Genomic DNA, 16,640 nt, shown 5'->3' with positions numbered 1-16,640 from the left:
ATATTTGTTGGTGTCTGTTTTTATATAAAAACATGAAATACGTGGAAATAAATAATTTTCACTATTAAACAACCAAGAAATTTTGGAATGACTGCTTAATTGTGCAAGTGATAATTGAGAATTACTTCTAATTATTACAGCCTTGAGAATGACCTAGTACAAGAGTCTAGTGTTGAAAGTTTTTACTCATTCTCCTAACTGGCCAACATAAATTGAAATAATACATGTGGTGGGTTTAAAAAAATAAACAACAAAAAACAACACAACAATAACTGTTAATCTCTAGCTGGTCAGTAGCACTATTAAACTTATCATAGGGAATTGCCAAGGAAAAGTCCACGCTGACAAGACTTTCAGTCAACATCTTCCAGCTTCTTTCAGCAGCACTGTGTATTTAGGAAAGAGAAGTGCTCACTGCGAGTAAGAGTCAGGGTAGAACTACTACCAAAGTGACAGAGAAAACCAGACTAAAATCTGTTGTCAGATTTTCTTTAGAGCCAAAGGCAGACCTAAGATTCTGTGGTATTTCTACAGGGTGCTCTTAAGCTTTGGTGACTCCTCACTAGCTTAGGTAGGAAAGCCAAAGCTGAAGGGTTTTTCAAGATGTGCTTGAATGTGACCACCAAGTGTAGTTTACGTGTAGTTCCTGTATAATCGACCACTTCATTCCTTTCATACCATGATCTTTACAGGCCTAGTTTCTCTGGATTTTGGTAATTTTGATAATAGTGCCCACAGTCTTAAGAAATTAAGTACGTGATGTATTTGAGTAAAATCAGTTTTTGTGTAATTGGAATATTAAATACCATGAAGGTTAGTCTGTGACTAGGGAGTTTCAGGTGTATTTGAGGTACTTACATACCTGTCAAGAACCTCAAACGCCAGCCATCCTCATCTGTGGGCTGGCAACAAGAGTTTGCTTCAGCTTGTACAGCAAAAGTGAAGTTATGCCATAGTAATTATCTTATTAATAAAGATGTGGGTTTCCTTAAATTTCTAAGGAGGAAAACAGCACTTGTCATGACTAACCTTTGCATTATATGAGAGCGAAAAAAAATACTACTGATAATTTGGTCATACCTTCTTTTATTTTAAAGTGGCTTACTACAATTTGGCACAGGAATTGAACAGGAAACAACTTCCTGTTGGATATTTAGGATAATGACAAGTGGTTGCAGCGTTTGTTCAGAATTGCTGCCTTTGAATCCCCATGTAGGTCTGTGGGAGAGCTTTATGGTTCAGGCACAGACTTAAGTATCTAAACTTGTTTTGTCCTGGGACATGGTTGTTATTTCAAAGCAGAGTAAATCAAGCTGGTCTAACTTTCAGGGAAGTCTAAAAAGTATTTCATATAAAGCATTGATGTGTCTTGATAAGCTAAAAGCCTTATTTTGGTGGCAGGAGCCTCTCGTCTCAAAACTCCAACAAATTCAGTACTGATCTAAAACTGAAATGTATAAGTAAAAATAAAACTAATAATATTGTTAGACAAATCTTTAAGGGACTATGTCCGAAAGAAGTTCTCAGAGTTCATGTACTGGAATTTTAGGTGTGTGAACACCTAGCATATTCTTATGCTATTTGCAAGCATAATTTTGAGTTAAAATTTAACTGTTCAGAACAAAACTATGCACTTGGTGCTTGAAATACTGCAAGCACAAGTTTGTCTTTTTCTCTTTTTTAATATGAAAGTCCTAAGCTGTCGTTTGTAAAAACTATATAAAAAAAATTTTAAGGGTGTTTGCTAGGTGGCACTGCAAGTTAGTAAAACGAATCATTCCCTAGTCTGTAAAGATGCAATTCAACCTTAGTAAGAGCTGAGGCGCATTTGTAGCAATACAAAGTTATACATTTCTTTTGAAAAAAGACCAATGAATTTCTTTGGAAAACAAGAACTGAACTTGCAGACCTGATGCATCAGAACAAGACCATCTGATGTGTCTGTGCCTGGAGCTCAGAAACGCTCCTGTGGTAATAAAACTGGATTGTGAGCCTGTCCTGGTTCCAGTTAGGACAGAGTTAAGTAGCTCATAGTAGCTGGTAGGGTGCTATGTTTTGGATTAGGATGAGAAGAGCGCTGATAACATGCTGATGTTTTAATTGTTGCAGAGCAGTGTTTACACCAGGCCAAGGACTTTTCGGCTTCTTGCTCTGTCCTGCCAGCGAGCAGGCTGGGGGTGCAGCAGGAGCTGGGAGGGGACAGACCCAGGACAGCTGACCCAAACTGGCCAAAGGGGTATTCCATACCATCTGACGTCATGCTAAACAATATATAGGGGTGGCTGGCCGGGGTGGGGGGGCCGGCTGCTCGGGAATAGGCTGGGCATCGGTCAGCGGGTGGTGAGCAATTGCATTGTGCATCACTTGTTTTCTTACACATTATTATTGTTAATACTATTACCATTATCACTATTATTATTATTATTGTTATTATTATTTTCCTGTCTTAATAAACCGTCTTTATCTCAACTCACAGGCTTCACTTTCCCGTTTCTCTCCCCCCATCCCAGAGAGGGAGGGGGGAGGGTGAGCGAACGGCTGTGTGGTGTTTAGCTGCCAGCCGGGTTAAACCACAACAGAGCCTTAGTGTCCCACACAGTGCTGTGGGAATATATATTTTTTTTATGTCTGTCTTCAGTGTTTAAAAGCTAAAATAAAAAGAAAAAAGCCTACAGGTGTGTTCAGTACAAATGTACGTGAACTTACTGACAGCAAACCTACATCCTCTGCAGAAACTTCAGATCACAAATCAACAGCTGGCTGTGCCTCTTCTAGCTCTCTAAAAAACGCTGTAAGAAAAGTGATGGAACAAGGGGATCAGAACAAACACATTCATTTGTTTAAAGCTTCTATAACGATAAACATCTTTTAACTCAGGATTTATGTTAACACTTTGAAAGTTTTTCTCTTTATAATCTTCAGCTTCATGTGTGGGATATATTTTAAGCTTGCATTCCTTTAAATCTGTGATTAAACATCTGCGTTATGCTAGCAGTGTGGAATCTGCCAGACCTCTTGGTCCCTTGATATAAATCAGATGATGTCTTGTGAGGTGGTGGCACTTGCATCAGTTTGAATAATTGTAATTTTCATTGAAATCAAGATGCTGGTTTGAAAACAGAAATGAAAAAATGGTGCATTTGGTATTTCCTACAGTAGACCATCACAGTATTACAGATGACATTACTTAAGTCATGTCCTGGTTAATTAGGTGAGTTGTTCATGAAACTGAGTCATTCTATCACCAGAGATTAAAGGCTTGCTTATCACTGTGTATTTTAGAAGGAGTCGAGTCATTACAGTGTCAGCGTGAACTTTATTCGTGTTGCTTAGTTTATGCATGCATCTGACTTAATAGCATGAAGCAGAATTAAAAAGAAAAAAAAAGGAGAACAGTGGGTACTGTAATGTTTTGATAAAATTGCCAGCTGGGTTCAGCCAATGTGTGTGTAGTCCAGGGCAGTGTTCTCGGCTGGTGGTCTGTAAAAGAGTAGTGTCTTGTAAGACATCAGAAGATGATCTTTAAAGTGACTGGGGAAAAAAAGTGTACGTGTTCCAGTATATTTGAAATGCAGCAAGACCACTCTAAGGGAAAAAGAATCCACTGTTAAGACCCCCCCCCCCAACAGCAACAACTAATTTCTCCAAAGGATCATTAGGCTTTTCCTTTTACTAGGCATTATTATCTGTGACTTTTTAGCAACTCTTGAAAAGATTTTTGTTCATGCAGACAAAAGTTTATAAGGAGTTAGACGTCAGATTTTTAAAAACAAAGCTTACAATTTAAAAAGATATTCACATTTTTGATGTCAGATGTTACTTTTAATCAAACCTTATAAAATTATTTTAAAATACAGAAAGATAACTAATAGCTGTCCATGATTTACATCTTTGTAATAGCTAATCATAAGCTACATTTACTCCTGGTTCACCGTTAATGTTCATGCTGACCGGTTTCACGTATAGAAAGTTTAGTCCTAATGACATTCTTACAAAGTCTGCGTTGCAAGACTGCTGAAGTTCCTGGGTGCTGTATTATTGTTTTTGCAAGATTTCCACCTGAAGCTCCTCCATTAATGTCTGCTCATGTCAGTGGAAAATCTTGGAAGAGCTGTGGATCAGAATGTAACAAGGATTTGCTTTTTCTTCTGGAATAAGAGTATGTTCAGCCCCTGCATTCCTTTCTGTATGACACTGAAAGCTTTTGCCTTTTATTCCCATGTGATCACCTAATACTAATAAAAGGTGGCAGCTGTTTCATGTGGGAGAAGGCAAATGGATTGACCTACACAGGTCACATTTATCTGAGATCATCTGAGAAGTGCTCCTATCTGAGGGAGGGAACTAAAGAGAAATAATATAATGTCATCTTTTCATTTACAACCCCTTTTTTGTATGTTTCAGAAGGAACAATTACTTTGTAAAATGCCTTACAGCTTGCAGCTGTCACGTAGAGACAAAGATCTTAAATAGCATTGCTGGTTAGTAAAGCAAATATGCTGAAACAAAGCTTAAAAAGGAAATTCCTCAGCTTCACTTGTTTTTGCTGTAGGCAGTGAATTGGTTTCTTGAAAGTGCTGATAATGAGAAGACGCTCATCTTTCGATTACTGGTCCCAAGTAATCTGCAATTTGGCTGCAGTTTTCTGAAGTCTTTTGGTGAAAAACAGGAGAGGCTTAAACAGGAACAGCATACTCTATAGTTGAGAATTATTGCTGGGGCAAACAGGCTACATTTGGGGAGATTGTTCGCAGTTACTTGTTCAGCAATACGAAACTTTGCTGCCTATTGGCAGGTGATTTCGCCACAAGGAACGTGCTGGGTGTTACCTGTTCTACAGGCATCAGAAGTGTGGATCCATTTTAGTGAATGCAAACTGAAGTGCACAAGCTGCATGCTCTGGGTTGTGGTGACAAGCCCTCACAACAGTGGAGCTGTGTGTGTAACTTCACTGCTGAAACCAAAACGTAACCAGCAGATCCACATTTGCAGAGCTTGCTTATAAAGATAATTGCTATGTGAGAAGTCTCGCAAATGCTGCAAAGTGTTAGATGGAAATAAAGAGGAAGATCATCTTTCTTATGCTGGTCTGAGTTCTCCTGCAGAACCCTGCCTTGCTGGAAGGAAGAATCAGTCACTGCACACTGAGCAGGTTATTTCAAAACTTGGACCCACGCTGAACAAAAAAGGTGGAGCCTGAAGTGGTACAAGAAGTTCGATAAAACCAAACTGGGTTGCTTGGTTTGATTACAAGACTGCTGCCAGAAATAACTGAGTAGTTTTCAAATGGCAGGTTTGAATAAAAAGAAGTTACTTTGTTAAAGAGAGTAGCTGGGACAAGAAGAAAGAGAGGCAAAAATGAAAAGCAGCAATAACTGTGGTTAGAGACTGGTGTTCCTCAGAGGAAGTACTAGTTCTTTGAATTTCTAGTGGGCATGATAGCGTCATACATTTCGTCCTACAGACTAACAGAAGAGTAAAATATTAATGTGTTAGGGTAGCAAAGTTTAGAGCAGTTAGCAAACATCAACGTAAACCACAGGAAAACACACACACACACAGACTGGTTTGTGGTTAATACCTTCTGTGGTTTCTGTTACCACTGGTTAAACCTACCAGCCCCTCTGCTTACCTTGTACCACAGCTTCAAGAGCTTTGTGGGGAAAATAAATACAGCACAGGAAAAGAAGCAGTGTATGCTTAGAACCCATGGTTAGGAAGGAGATGCAAAAACTTCCTAGACCTTTCTCCTTGAATAGCTGAGTTGTCCAAAGGAGTGATGATTTTGTGAATAATGTAAAAGACTGAGAAGAAACCCAAAGTTTCTGCTAGGTTTTGGCTGTGCACCTGAGCAAATCACTCTACCCCGGCTCCCTGTAGTGTCTCTGTGGTGTGTTTAAATCTTCCTCTAGTGATCAGATCCCAAGGGAGTATTTTGTTCTAGAACAGTTCTGAGATCTCAAATCCACAGGTTTTGTGACTTGGACAAGCAATGGGATATTGTATCTCCTCTGCTGGACACAGTGACATATGTTTGCCCACTTACAGTGTAAATACGGTATAACCTTTATTATGCAGTTAGAAGCTTGAACAATACAGCAGCAGAACAGCAACTGTTACGTTCTGGTCTATTTAGGAAAGGAAAGTGGCTTCTGTTTGCCTATTTTCTAGTCTTTTATCATTGGATCGATTCATTTAATCTTGTCTTCAGAATATATTTCATACGGTTGATTCCGCCGACTCTAAAAGCCAACTGAAATATACTTGTGATGGTGCTGCTCTGACCTAATTTGCTCCTTTTTATTGTGAAGTCGTTGCAATCCTTCTGTTTCATGCTGGTGGTAAAAAGTAGTGAGGAACAAAAAATAGCTTCCATCCAAAATGACACCTGCCGTGAAGTTATCAGAAAAGGAAATTGGTATAAATTTAGCCTGGTCTATTGCAACACAAGTTTCCCAGCCATAAATATTCCTATTCTGTATCAGGCCTACTTATAACTATAGCATCTAGTGGAAGCTGCAGTCAGGCTACAGCTGCAGCCAGAATGAGGTTGGGAAGGCCTGCTGGGGCAGAGGCATCCCGGCCACAAAGCGATGCCCGTGGATTCAGCTGCAGCCTGGCAGGTGGGACGAGGGCTGCCTTCCTCAGGGACAGCGCCATTTGAACACCACGGAATAGGCCTCTGACACCCAGAGCTCAGGCGCTCTGATTCAAGAAATGAGAACAACTTGGACTTTATCCCTCAAAGAGTGCAAAATGTCTGCTCTTTGTCCTTCAGGTAAGTGCTTCTCACTGTCCCTTGTAGCTAGAGGAGAAAAAAGGGAGATGGATGTGGCTGGGGTGCTCAGACACCAGGGTGATGGGGGCGGTGGGCCTTTGGTGAGCCTGGACACGTGCGTCAGCTCTGAGTTTTGCTGACGGGAGCCTTCATCATCGTTCCCTGCAGGAAGAAACCTGCCGCCAATGTTCTTGTGGCTTCCCGGTGCCCGTGGCGCGAGGCCCTCCCGTGCTCATAAGCTGCAGATTTGCTCACAAGGTGTTCGTGCTGTTGCTAGGAGACTGAATCTCGGCTCGCAAGGAAAGGTTATGTCCAAATTTAAAATGGCTCCTCTCGTGTGTTTGGCTGGGAAATGAAGTTTCTGGTACAGACGGGCATTCACCTGCTCGTGAATAGCGAAAGGAAGTTCTTACGTCATGAAATAGATTTCTAACCTCACAATATAAGGGTCTGAAACTTAAAAAAGACAGACTTGTGTTTACATGTATGTACACAAATGGATGTGCACGCATGGAGCACAGGCGTATTACACATACTGTGTGACAGGACCGTAAGTTTTGGGTGGAATTTATAGAAATCCTTTCCAGGATGTGCATATTGTCCATTTCAAACACGCTTGTGAAACTCTGCTCTTGGTTTCTATTTTATTACTGTACCTGTGGTAGTAACAGGTGTATCGATAGTTAAAACGTTTTAAAAGCCCTTTTAGGTGTCCTTTTAATGAAACTGAATTTGTTTGTTATGTGTCTGTATTGTCCTGCCCCTCAGATGAGAGCACCAGCAGCTTCCTCAGCACTCAGAACCCCAGTGCTCGTCTTTGAATCACTCCCTCCATTGATCCAGCGAATATCTGAATATTGACACTTTGCTTTTTAAACAATAATTTATTTTTTATCCTTTGCTTTCTGCCCAAAGCTCTGAGTTATGGCCTTTTCATCTCCTGCCTTGATTAGTGTTAAGCTCCTTCTCTACTAATATATCTTTAGTGCCATGTGACAGTCCATTTAAAGCACCATTATGAGATGGTTTCTTATAATTATTTCTTGAGTGCAGTCACCTTGATCAGTTCTTCAGTTTTCATAGTGATAAGCTTAAATTTCATGTTCTTATCTTGTCAGTCTTTTAAATCAGTGATCATTTTGTAGATTTTTATCATGTTTCCTTTTTTATTTCCTTTTCCTCTGTACTGTGGTTAAAAATAGTGACAGCATTGATGTACAATACTTCTAAAAAAAAAAAAAGGCCATTCTAGTACAATGTGAAAATTACTAAGAATACTGAAGGCTTTACATTTTTGCAGAGTATAGACATTGGGGGAGACTCCTTTCTAACATCCTGGTGCTGCTGAGTGCTGTATATGCCAGAGACAGATAAACTTGAACAGAAGGGAGAAGTTTTGTGACTTTTCCTGGCATAGTGCAAGATTGCAGAGACTCTGAAACAGCTTCCCATTATTAATTTCAGGTAATACTCACGGCTGTGATTAATACCACTGACCTCATGGCTGGGCAGGCTTCTGCTTTAGAGCAGGGCTGTGTCTGTGCCTGATATTCTTCCAGGCGAAGACTGAAGCTTTTTGATCATGGAGACTTTCTACCTGTGAGGTTACGCCTCAAGCTGCTGGGGGAACTGGTGCTTTCTGGCTGGAGATGGTGCCCTAGACTTGTCTGTGTGACATGACTGCTTTCAGTTTTCCTTTACCTACCAACAAATCAATATCAGGAAGAGGCCGACAGCCTTTCTTCCACACCAGAGCTGCTATTGCAAAGGGTCTTGTTCAGGTGTTTCTCTCAACATCAACAGACTTCCGCTCCCCTGGGCACCTTGTCCTCTCTTGTGGCTCTCGGTGTGATCCGCTGTTGCTGTGATGCCCGCAGGGTGCTTCCAGTGGGAAGGTGAGGCAGGCAAGGGTGAGCCGTGCTGCAAGCAATTATGTTACAGGTGTCCCTGGTTGCTTGCAGATCTAACAGCCTGCTCTGGCGAATGAGAGTCCACATGTGCAGAAGGCAAGCTAAGGAAGGAATTGAATATTTGCCTCTATATTTCACAAGCAATTTCTTATTTTTTTTATACATCTTTTTAACGATGACTGGTGCGAACTGATGCTTTTAGGACAGGGTTCCTGGGACTTAGAAGTGAACTGCCGGGAGCGGCCCGTAGATGGCAACGTAAGATCCTTGAATTGGGCACATTCTGCGGTCTGCGCTGATGAAAACCCGTTATCTTAACCAAACGCTGACGCACAGGTAGGATTTATACTGTTTATCATTAACTTGACTCTGCTGCAGAATTCACCAGTGTGGTCTAGCAGAATTGACCATTCCATCCTTCGTGGCTGCATTTTGATGCTAAAACTTTTATAGTTAGAAATACAGTTGTATTCAAAGACAGCAAATAATGATAAATTTTGGTTTATAGGGAAAACTTTGACTTTGCATATCATATGCAAAAATTTAAATATGCATCATGGTCTTGTGCAAGTGGTTGAAGTACTTTAGCTGTGGGCCAGAGTTACTGTTGTCAGTAGGAAGAGCAAGGAGTCAGTGGGAAAAAATCCACAGATCTATGCACGTCACACCAAGAAGAATATTTTATTAATGAATTTTAGGGTATACAGAAGCCCGTATGTTGGGATGCCAACTATTGTTGCTGGTGCTGCTTTTCTGATCCCATCAAATCATGTTTGTTTTCATTCTGTGATAGCCGTATTGAATTTGTGCTCTCTGCTTTCACCTAACTAAAAGATAACTTCACCCAATTATTGTGCCACATGATACTCTGCAGTCTTAATTTCCCCACTCAGGTTGTCCCCTGAAGCATTCCTCTCAATAATCAAAGACACCTGCAATTCCACAGCGTTGGATCTGATTTGCTTGATTTCCCAAGATGTGCTTCTATTTTTGAGTGATACTGAGTCGTCTTTTCCTTGCTTGGCCTGAGAACCGCTACTGATATAAAAGCTCTCGATGATATTATTCAGTTTCTTCATGACATGAAGTGTTTCACTAATGAAAATGAGCAGCATTACTTCAATGTATTGTTCAGTAATTGTGTGTCAAAACTTTACCTCTCTATATAATTACGTATAGGAGCTCATGCTAGCCCACACAACTTTGTTCTTGTGGTAGGCACCCGTTTAAATTACAGTGTTATACTGAGCAGAAAGATAAACATTACTATACTCACTGACCACTTAACTCGAATGATTGAGAGCTGTAAAATTATCTGTCTAGTTTTGGAAACAAGCAGCCTTGGGTTTTAATTCTAATCTCCAGATGAGGGCTGGAAACTGCTTGTATTCCAGGTCAGTCTAATTATTGTAGTTAAAGCCCTGTTTTTCTGGACCCACAATGAATGTAGGGAAAAAATTATGAATGTAATTAAGTATGGCTACAAAACTGCAGTCATTAAATAGGATACCTGATAAAGGAGAAGCTGAAACCTCATCTTGGCAGCACTACATGTGTTTATGTGCCCTAGCTGACTTCAGTGTTGCACAAGGCTGTTCAACTTGTCACAAGGGCTACAGGGATAATGAATGAATATTTATAAAGTGTAGCAAATATTCTCTAATTACCCTAATTGGCCTACTGTGTTTCCAGTTATGGCAGAACTTTATTTCTGTTCAAGTGACGTTTGCTTCTGGATTAGTTCCCACAGGCAAAGAGAAAGTAAAACCCTGTTGGACAGGGCAGAAACGTCCCCTGATGCTATGATTGTGCAGTTTCTTCAACCTGCTTTTGGCAGGGCTAATAGCACTCCTGATACCTTTAGTGAATTCTAGGGATTATTTCAGAAGACACGAGATGCTGGAAAATGACAAAGAAAAACAACAAGCGAAAAGGGAGGAAGTTCTGATTTTATTGTTAATAATTAATAGGCCAAACTCGGAACATTTTCAGTTTGGCAGTGCAGTGCAGGCAATATTGTTCTTGACTTTATTTGTGGTATACGAATTTATCCTAATTTGTGGTGTGTGACTTTACGTAGTCCTATACAGTGACTGACTGATGCCAGACAAGGAATACTGTCCTAAGGACTTACACTCTAAAGTTACAAGACGAGACAGAACATGCACAAAGCTTAAGTGCTGCGGTGAGGTGGAAGTTTTGGATCTAAACCAGTCTTATTTGCTTTCCTGTCCTTTTTATGTGGTCATTACTAGGTTAGGAACACTGAGATCATTACCAGTGCTGAAATGGGATTATGAAATGCCATACAAGAAGTGGTAAATGAGCGGGTAAATCTAGTGTTAAGCATTTTCTATGTTAGCAATAGAACTTCTGAAGGTATTTTTGTTGCTGGGGGTGACATTCATCCACTGTCGTGAACTCTAGTTCAGGCCTTCAGTTCTGTCTAGCTTTTGTAGATTGCACTCTCTTGTGTTCTCTAGATGGCCTATGGGATACCACAGTTCCACCATTTCAGAAGACATTGTACTTTAGGCATTTTTTTTCTGTATTTTTGGTACCCATATCATCTTCTGGATAAATAGATACTAAATTCCTATTAAATCTCACACAAGGGAGCCAACAGAACTATTAACCTGGAAAGAACTAGGCCATGAACCATTGTAGCACTGACTGATGCACAAGCAGAGACTGATGTCCCAGTCTTCAAAGTCACATTTGTCACTTTTACTTCTAATTTCTGCTTAAACAGAGTCAATTAAATCTGTAGGTTTAGAAGCATCCACTCCAGTTTTCAGCCTGTTACAAACCTGAGAGAGGGATGTGAACATTTATGGCTTTGTTAAAGAAGTATGTTCTTTTCCTCTTGTTTTAATTTACTGGTCTTGTTTCTTAACTAAGCTAAAAGAAAAACCAAATCAGTAATTGGGAGGAACAGAACTATTTCAGTCAGGCACGAGCTGCCAAGAACCATATTTGCCACTGCCATTGTTTCACACTGATCTCGGCCAAGACCAAGCTGACCTCTCTGGCCCAGGATTCTGGGTGCTGCTTCCTATTTCTTGGTCCCCACAGGTAGCGAATGAGACACAGAAAGGACAAATAATGTAGAGTTAGTGCTGGAAGATATCGGTGGGTCTGTGCAATTCAAGATTAAGGCTCCAATTCATCTGAGCTAACATTGGCCTTTTAACGAGACACCTGAACTAGGGATCTGGTTCATTCTAGGCACCCTCTGTTTAAAAAATAAAGAATGGGGAAGACTACACATCTGCCAGTGGTGAGTCAGATCTTCCAGCAAACAGGCTGTTGCTTCAGGTGCTTTGGTAAGTGCCTAACGTGAATTTTGACTCTGAGCCTCAGTCCATAGCCTGGAGGGGGAAGACTGAGCGGAAAGCTTTTGTTCAGAGAGACTCCTGTGAAACTTTGGTTTAGTAACACCACAGAGCTATAGCAGTAGGAACGAGAACCTTCTACAGCAAAACTTCTTTGCTTTTGCATCAGCCTGAATACCCAGTTAAATTCTACCCACACAAGTCATGAATGTAGAGAGCATGCCAGCTTTCCTTCCCAGACGTGTATCTGATGATGTGCAAATTCATGATTCAGTTCTGCATAATTGTTGGTATCGCTTAATTGGACTTGCTAAAGCCTCTGACTGTTCTGTAACACTACTAAAGCCTCTGACTATGGAAATCTGAAGTACTGAATTACAGTGGGAAAAACAAAGGAGCAATGATTTTATCCCATTTATTATTGGTTTTTGAGGACATGCAGATGAAGAAGGGACAGATTTTGGAGCAAATAATTTAATACAACACCTTTACCTGGAAGTTCTGGTTTTATTAGGGATTTTTCTTGTCCTCAATCTCCACACATCCTTCCAGTTCTTTTCTGAAACCTGTTAGTTTCTTTGATTAAATGGTTAAAATTGTTTTTGAGGTTATGTCCCAATTAACAGGTCAGTAACTGATTGTGACTCTTGGGACAACGTGCAAGAAAGTTTTCCCTATTCAAACTGCTGAACTGGTACCTAGATTTTTCTATACTGAGAATTTTATTTCTTAATAAATGCATTTTTTTTTCACAGCCAGCATGCTTCAGCTAGTGATACTTACAGCCCAAACTCTCCCTCAACTGTTGCTCATTTCTCATGAGGATCCCAGGTTGTCATGCTTGCCTGTAGCATGTCTGAGTTTCTCTATACCTTAAGAAGGACATGGAAGTGAAAGGAGAACCTAACACTTTATTAATCAAAACCAATACAGCTGCTGCTGTTTGAATTCATACTGTACATATTTCTGCAGTATACACAGGTTAATATAAATAGCAATGTAAGCCTACCTCTATTGGAGACATGCACCACTCTTTATCAGTGGCAATTCAAACAATTCTTTTGACTTCAGAAAAGCACAGAGTGTTTTTATTGGGACTTTCTTGTTGACTGCACATGCTGTTAAAATGCAAAAAAGGAGTGATAGCTGACTTGGTAGCTGTCAGCTGTGTCACTAGAAACAGCCAGCTTTTGAATCAACGCATAATTTTCATGAATTTGACTAAAATTTCAGATAATGTGCTGTAAGGAGGCATAATCGTGTTAAACTTTCAGCCTTCACAGTAGAAGCTGGAACGCAGCATGTGGGTTTCATACTAATCTTGTGCTCTTAAGACGTATCGCTGGTTTTATTTAGCATAAGGACTACAGTATGCATTACCTTGTGTAAAACATAAGCAAGTTTGTTACAGTGATTCACAGTGAAACATGTTGGTATGCTTACAAGAGATGTGTTGCCAAGCTCAAAATTACATAGGGGTGCATCCTGGAAGGCTAATTTGTTCCTGGCTCAGGCAGAACTCCCAACAGGCAAGATGCTTTCACAGGTTTGCTCAACCAACACCCAAATTCAGGGTGATTTATTTATTTTTATATTTTTCTGGACAAGGACTTCAGAATCAAGCTATAATTCTGGCATAAAAATAAAGTGATACATGAAATTAATGAGTATTAATGTAAAGGCACTGAGAAAATGGACAGATCTTCAGCATTTATTAGCTAGGGGAAAAAAAAGGAAGTAAGCTCAGGTTTTATTTGGTAAATCTTGATTTCTCCTTATATTCACTTACAGCTTCTCATTTCTGGCTCAGCCTGTCAAACACATTCTTAGATAAGCAACTGTTGCTCACAGGACTAATCTAATTACCGGCTCTTTTTATGACTGTTGACACAAAGGTGGAAGGATGTATAGCACTTGTGTTGAAGCCAATTCTACAGATGATCAAACATTTTTGAAATTAAGAGTATTTTGGATGGAAAACGTGTCCCTTTTTTTTTTGTCACAATGTTCCTGTTTTTTGTCCAACTCTAATTAAAGCTGAAGAATAAGAGTGAAAAGCTGGTTGCATTCCTAGCTCTGGCACGTAATTAATTGCCAAGAGTTTAGACTGGGTATTTTAGCGCTGCAGTAAAGCTCCATAGGCACGTTTACCTATGACAGGCTGAAGAGTCTTAGATCCCTAATTATTTGTAGAGTGCATTTTTGCAAGTTTTGTAATTATTTCTTAAAAATAAGCATACCAAAACACCTTCAAATTGTGTTTTAAAGACATTTGAACAGAAAACCAGTGTAACATGGACTTGAGCAAATAGCACAGGCTGAGGAACTTCCAGATCTCTCCCTAGCTGTTAACAGGTAATGAGGAAAAAAAAAAAAAGTGGAATTCATACATTTATCTTTTCTTTACCTCTGAGCACACATGAAGTCAAGCAATTGGATTTCACTCACTTTTTTAAAGTTCTGGAGTTTGTCTTCTGAGTTGTTATGTGAACCCGCCTCGTTCCCTCTAAAATAAATGGGAGGTCTGTCATTAATCTCCAGAGAAAGAGGTGCCAAAGCCGAGCGCCTCGCTGACCCGTGTACTCCCACTGGCTTCAGCAGGGGAACCTGGACCAAGACGTGTGTGGATGAATAATACACAGTTGTGCTTTAGGACCTAATTGCCTTTTCATAGCCTATTTAAAATTTTCTCTGGTACTGTGACGTCTGTAATAATGGTAAAGTTATAGTTAATTAAGTCTCAGGTCCCTCGTGATTGAGGACAGTAAAGTATAAAGCTGTCAGTACCCCCACTCCATGACTCAAATGATATTTTCTTTTTTTCATCATTGGCAACTTCCCACGACCATATATTTTCTGCTCCTTTTAAAGAACCAAATGCAGAATGTGAATGGGTAGCTGCAATATTGATTTGCCAAGTAATGGTAGGGTGTCCCCTGGAAACAGGCCTCTTTTAATTCTGTTTCGTATCTGAGGTAAAGTAAAAACATGGAAACAGATGGTAGGGAACAACTGGCATCTTATCATGCATATTTCATTTGATTTGCAGCTATTCTCCTCTTGATAATGCTAAATGCTACAAAACTCAAAAGACTTTGTTCCTTGGAATCCTGCATTCAGTGACATAGGATCAACGTTGAAACTTCATTTAAATTTTGAAGCTGTTGAGCTCTAAGTATTTACATCTTTAGCGAGGTTATGATACAAACAGTTTTATTCTTTTTTTTTCCTGTTACGTTTATGGCTGACTTACACAGAAATATACAGTTGGTGTTGTGAACGACAAATCTTAATGTTTTTAAGAGCACAATGGGACAAACAGCTGTGGTTATTTCCATCATACTCTGAGGCATTTTACTGGGAGAGAATTTAGCCATTAATTTTCTAGTATTTACATTATTTATATACAAGAAGACCAAGAAAAATGGCAGCCTGCTTAATGATTATATACATTGTGATTTGTTTGCAAAAAATGTGTATTACAAATGACAAAACAGCCTGTCAAGTACAGAATTATATGTTGTTCCTATTTTTGTCAGAGAACTTTCAATCCCTAAAATCCCACCATATGATTTCAGTGAAAGATCTGTCCCAAACATTATACTGGGAAGGTCAGGGGGGAGAAACAACATAATAATAGCCTTCTTAAACCACATCAGTTCCTGGTTAATAGCCCCTTTTCTTCCTTTTAATATGAGGGTTACCTTTGTAAAATGCTTCCAAAGCAAATTAAAAGATGAAATCTGATACAACAAAACATTACTTGACATGAGGAAAAATAGCAACTTAAATTTCATTCATTGTCCCTAGTCTCAGAAGAGAGACTGGGGAATAAAATATCACTCCCTTGTGATGCACTGCTTATCTGAGACTTTGTTTTTAATAAGAACTGTGCTCTCCTGTACATTATTCTTTCCTGTTCTTGCTTTAGCTCAATGTAGGACCGTGAAAACGTGTGGAAGATGGAAGTGACTGGAAATGCCATGAGGAGGATGCCACTCAGGATGCTGCTCAGTGCCACCACTTGGCCGGGAATGCTCCTGGGAACCATATCTCCGTAGCCTACCGTGGTCATGGTGATGACAGCCCACCAGTAGCACGCGGGGATGCTGGTAAACTCCTGCGAGTCCGCCATCTCGTTCTCGATGACATACAGGAGTGGTGCAAACAGTGCAATGGCCACACAGAGGAAGAGCAGCAGGAGACCAAACTCCCGGGTGCACCTGCGAGCGGTCAGCCCCAGCGTCTGCAGCCCCAGGGAGTGCCTGGCCAGCCGCATGACATAAAGAATCCTCAAGGCACGGAGTATACGGAGGACCAGACCTACTTTGTCCAGGTAGATGCTCCCAGAGCTGGGCTTTTTGTAGCCCACTGAAGTGGTATCTACTAGCAAAGTGATGTAATATGGCAGAATGGCTATGATGTCTATCAGGGTTAGCGGTCTTCTCAAAAATGCAAACTTGCTCTTTGCCTGGATGAATCTTAGCAGGAACTCCAGTGAAAACCATGCCACACAGACAGACTCCACAATGAAAATATTGTAGCACATCTGGGAACACTCACCCTGGAGGAAAGAGGAGGAGTTTGTAATCGGCACTTGGATAATAACTATTTTAG

At 40.2% G+C, this 16,640-nt stretch overlaps 1 protein-coding gene and 2 long non-coding RNA genes across 5 annotated transcripts in view; 2 read left to right on the top strand and 1 right to left on the bottom strand.

Annotated features, from left to right (window-relative positions):
• Positions 1–16,640, top strand: part of LOC310882533 — a 43,812-nt gene that overhangs the window by 20,894 nt on the left and 6,278 nt on the right. For both annotated transcript variants that reach the window (XR_014573003.1, XR_014573004.1), the window contains one exon: positions 15,955–16,359. This is a non-coding gene — a long non-coding RNA (uncharacterized lncRNA). The remainder of the gene's footprint in view (positions 1–15,954; positions 16,360–16,640) is intronic.
• LOC310882535 lies at positions 6,454–14,448 on the top strand. 2 transcript variants are annotated; one of them, XR_014573006.1, is made up of 3 exons: positions 6,454–6,778; positions 6,947–9,024; positions 9,582–14,448. It is a non-coding gene; the product is annotated as an uncharacterized lncRNA (long non-coding RNA). The 2 variants fall into 2 exon arrangements; XR_014573007.1 differs by having other exon boundaries at positions 6,660–6,778; positions 8,891–9,024.
• The window catches only part of KCNG1 (potassium voltage-gated channel modifier subfamily G member 1), an 8,339-nt gene continuing 2,318 nt past the window's right edge, over positions 10,620–16,640 (bottom strand). The window contains exon 2 of the mRNA XM_083801435.1: positions 10,620–16,631. Within this exon, the coding sequence (XP_083657561.1) occupies positions 15,817–16,631 (815 nt within the window). The 3' untranslated portion in view covers positions 10,620–15,816. The remainder of the gene's footprint in view (positions 16,632–16,640) is intronic.

Source organism: Anser anser (assembly GCF_964211835.1).
Source record: "Anser anser genome assembly, chromosome: 16".
Classification (NCBI taxonomy): Eukaryota; Metazoa; Chordata; class Aves; order Anseriformes; family Anatidae; genus Anser; species Anser anser.
This window is presented reverse-complemented; position numbering and strand designations above follow the sequence as displayed.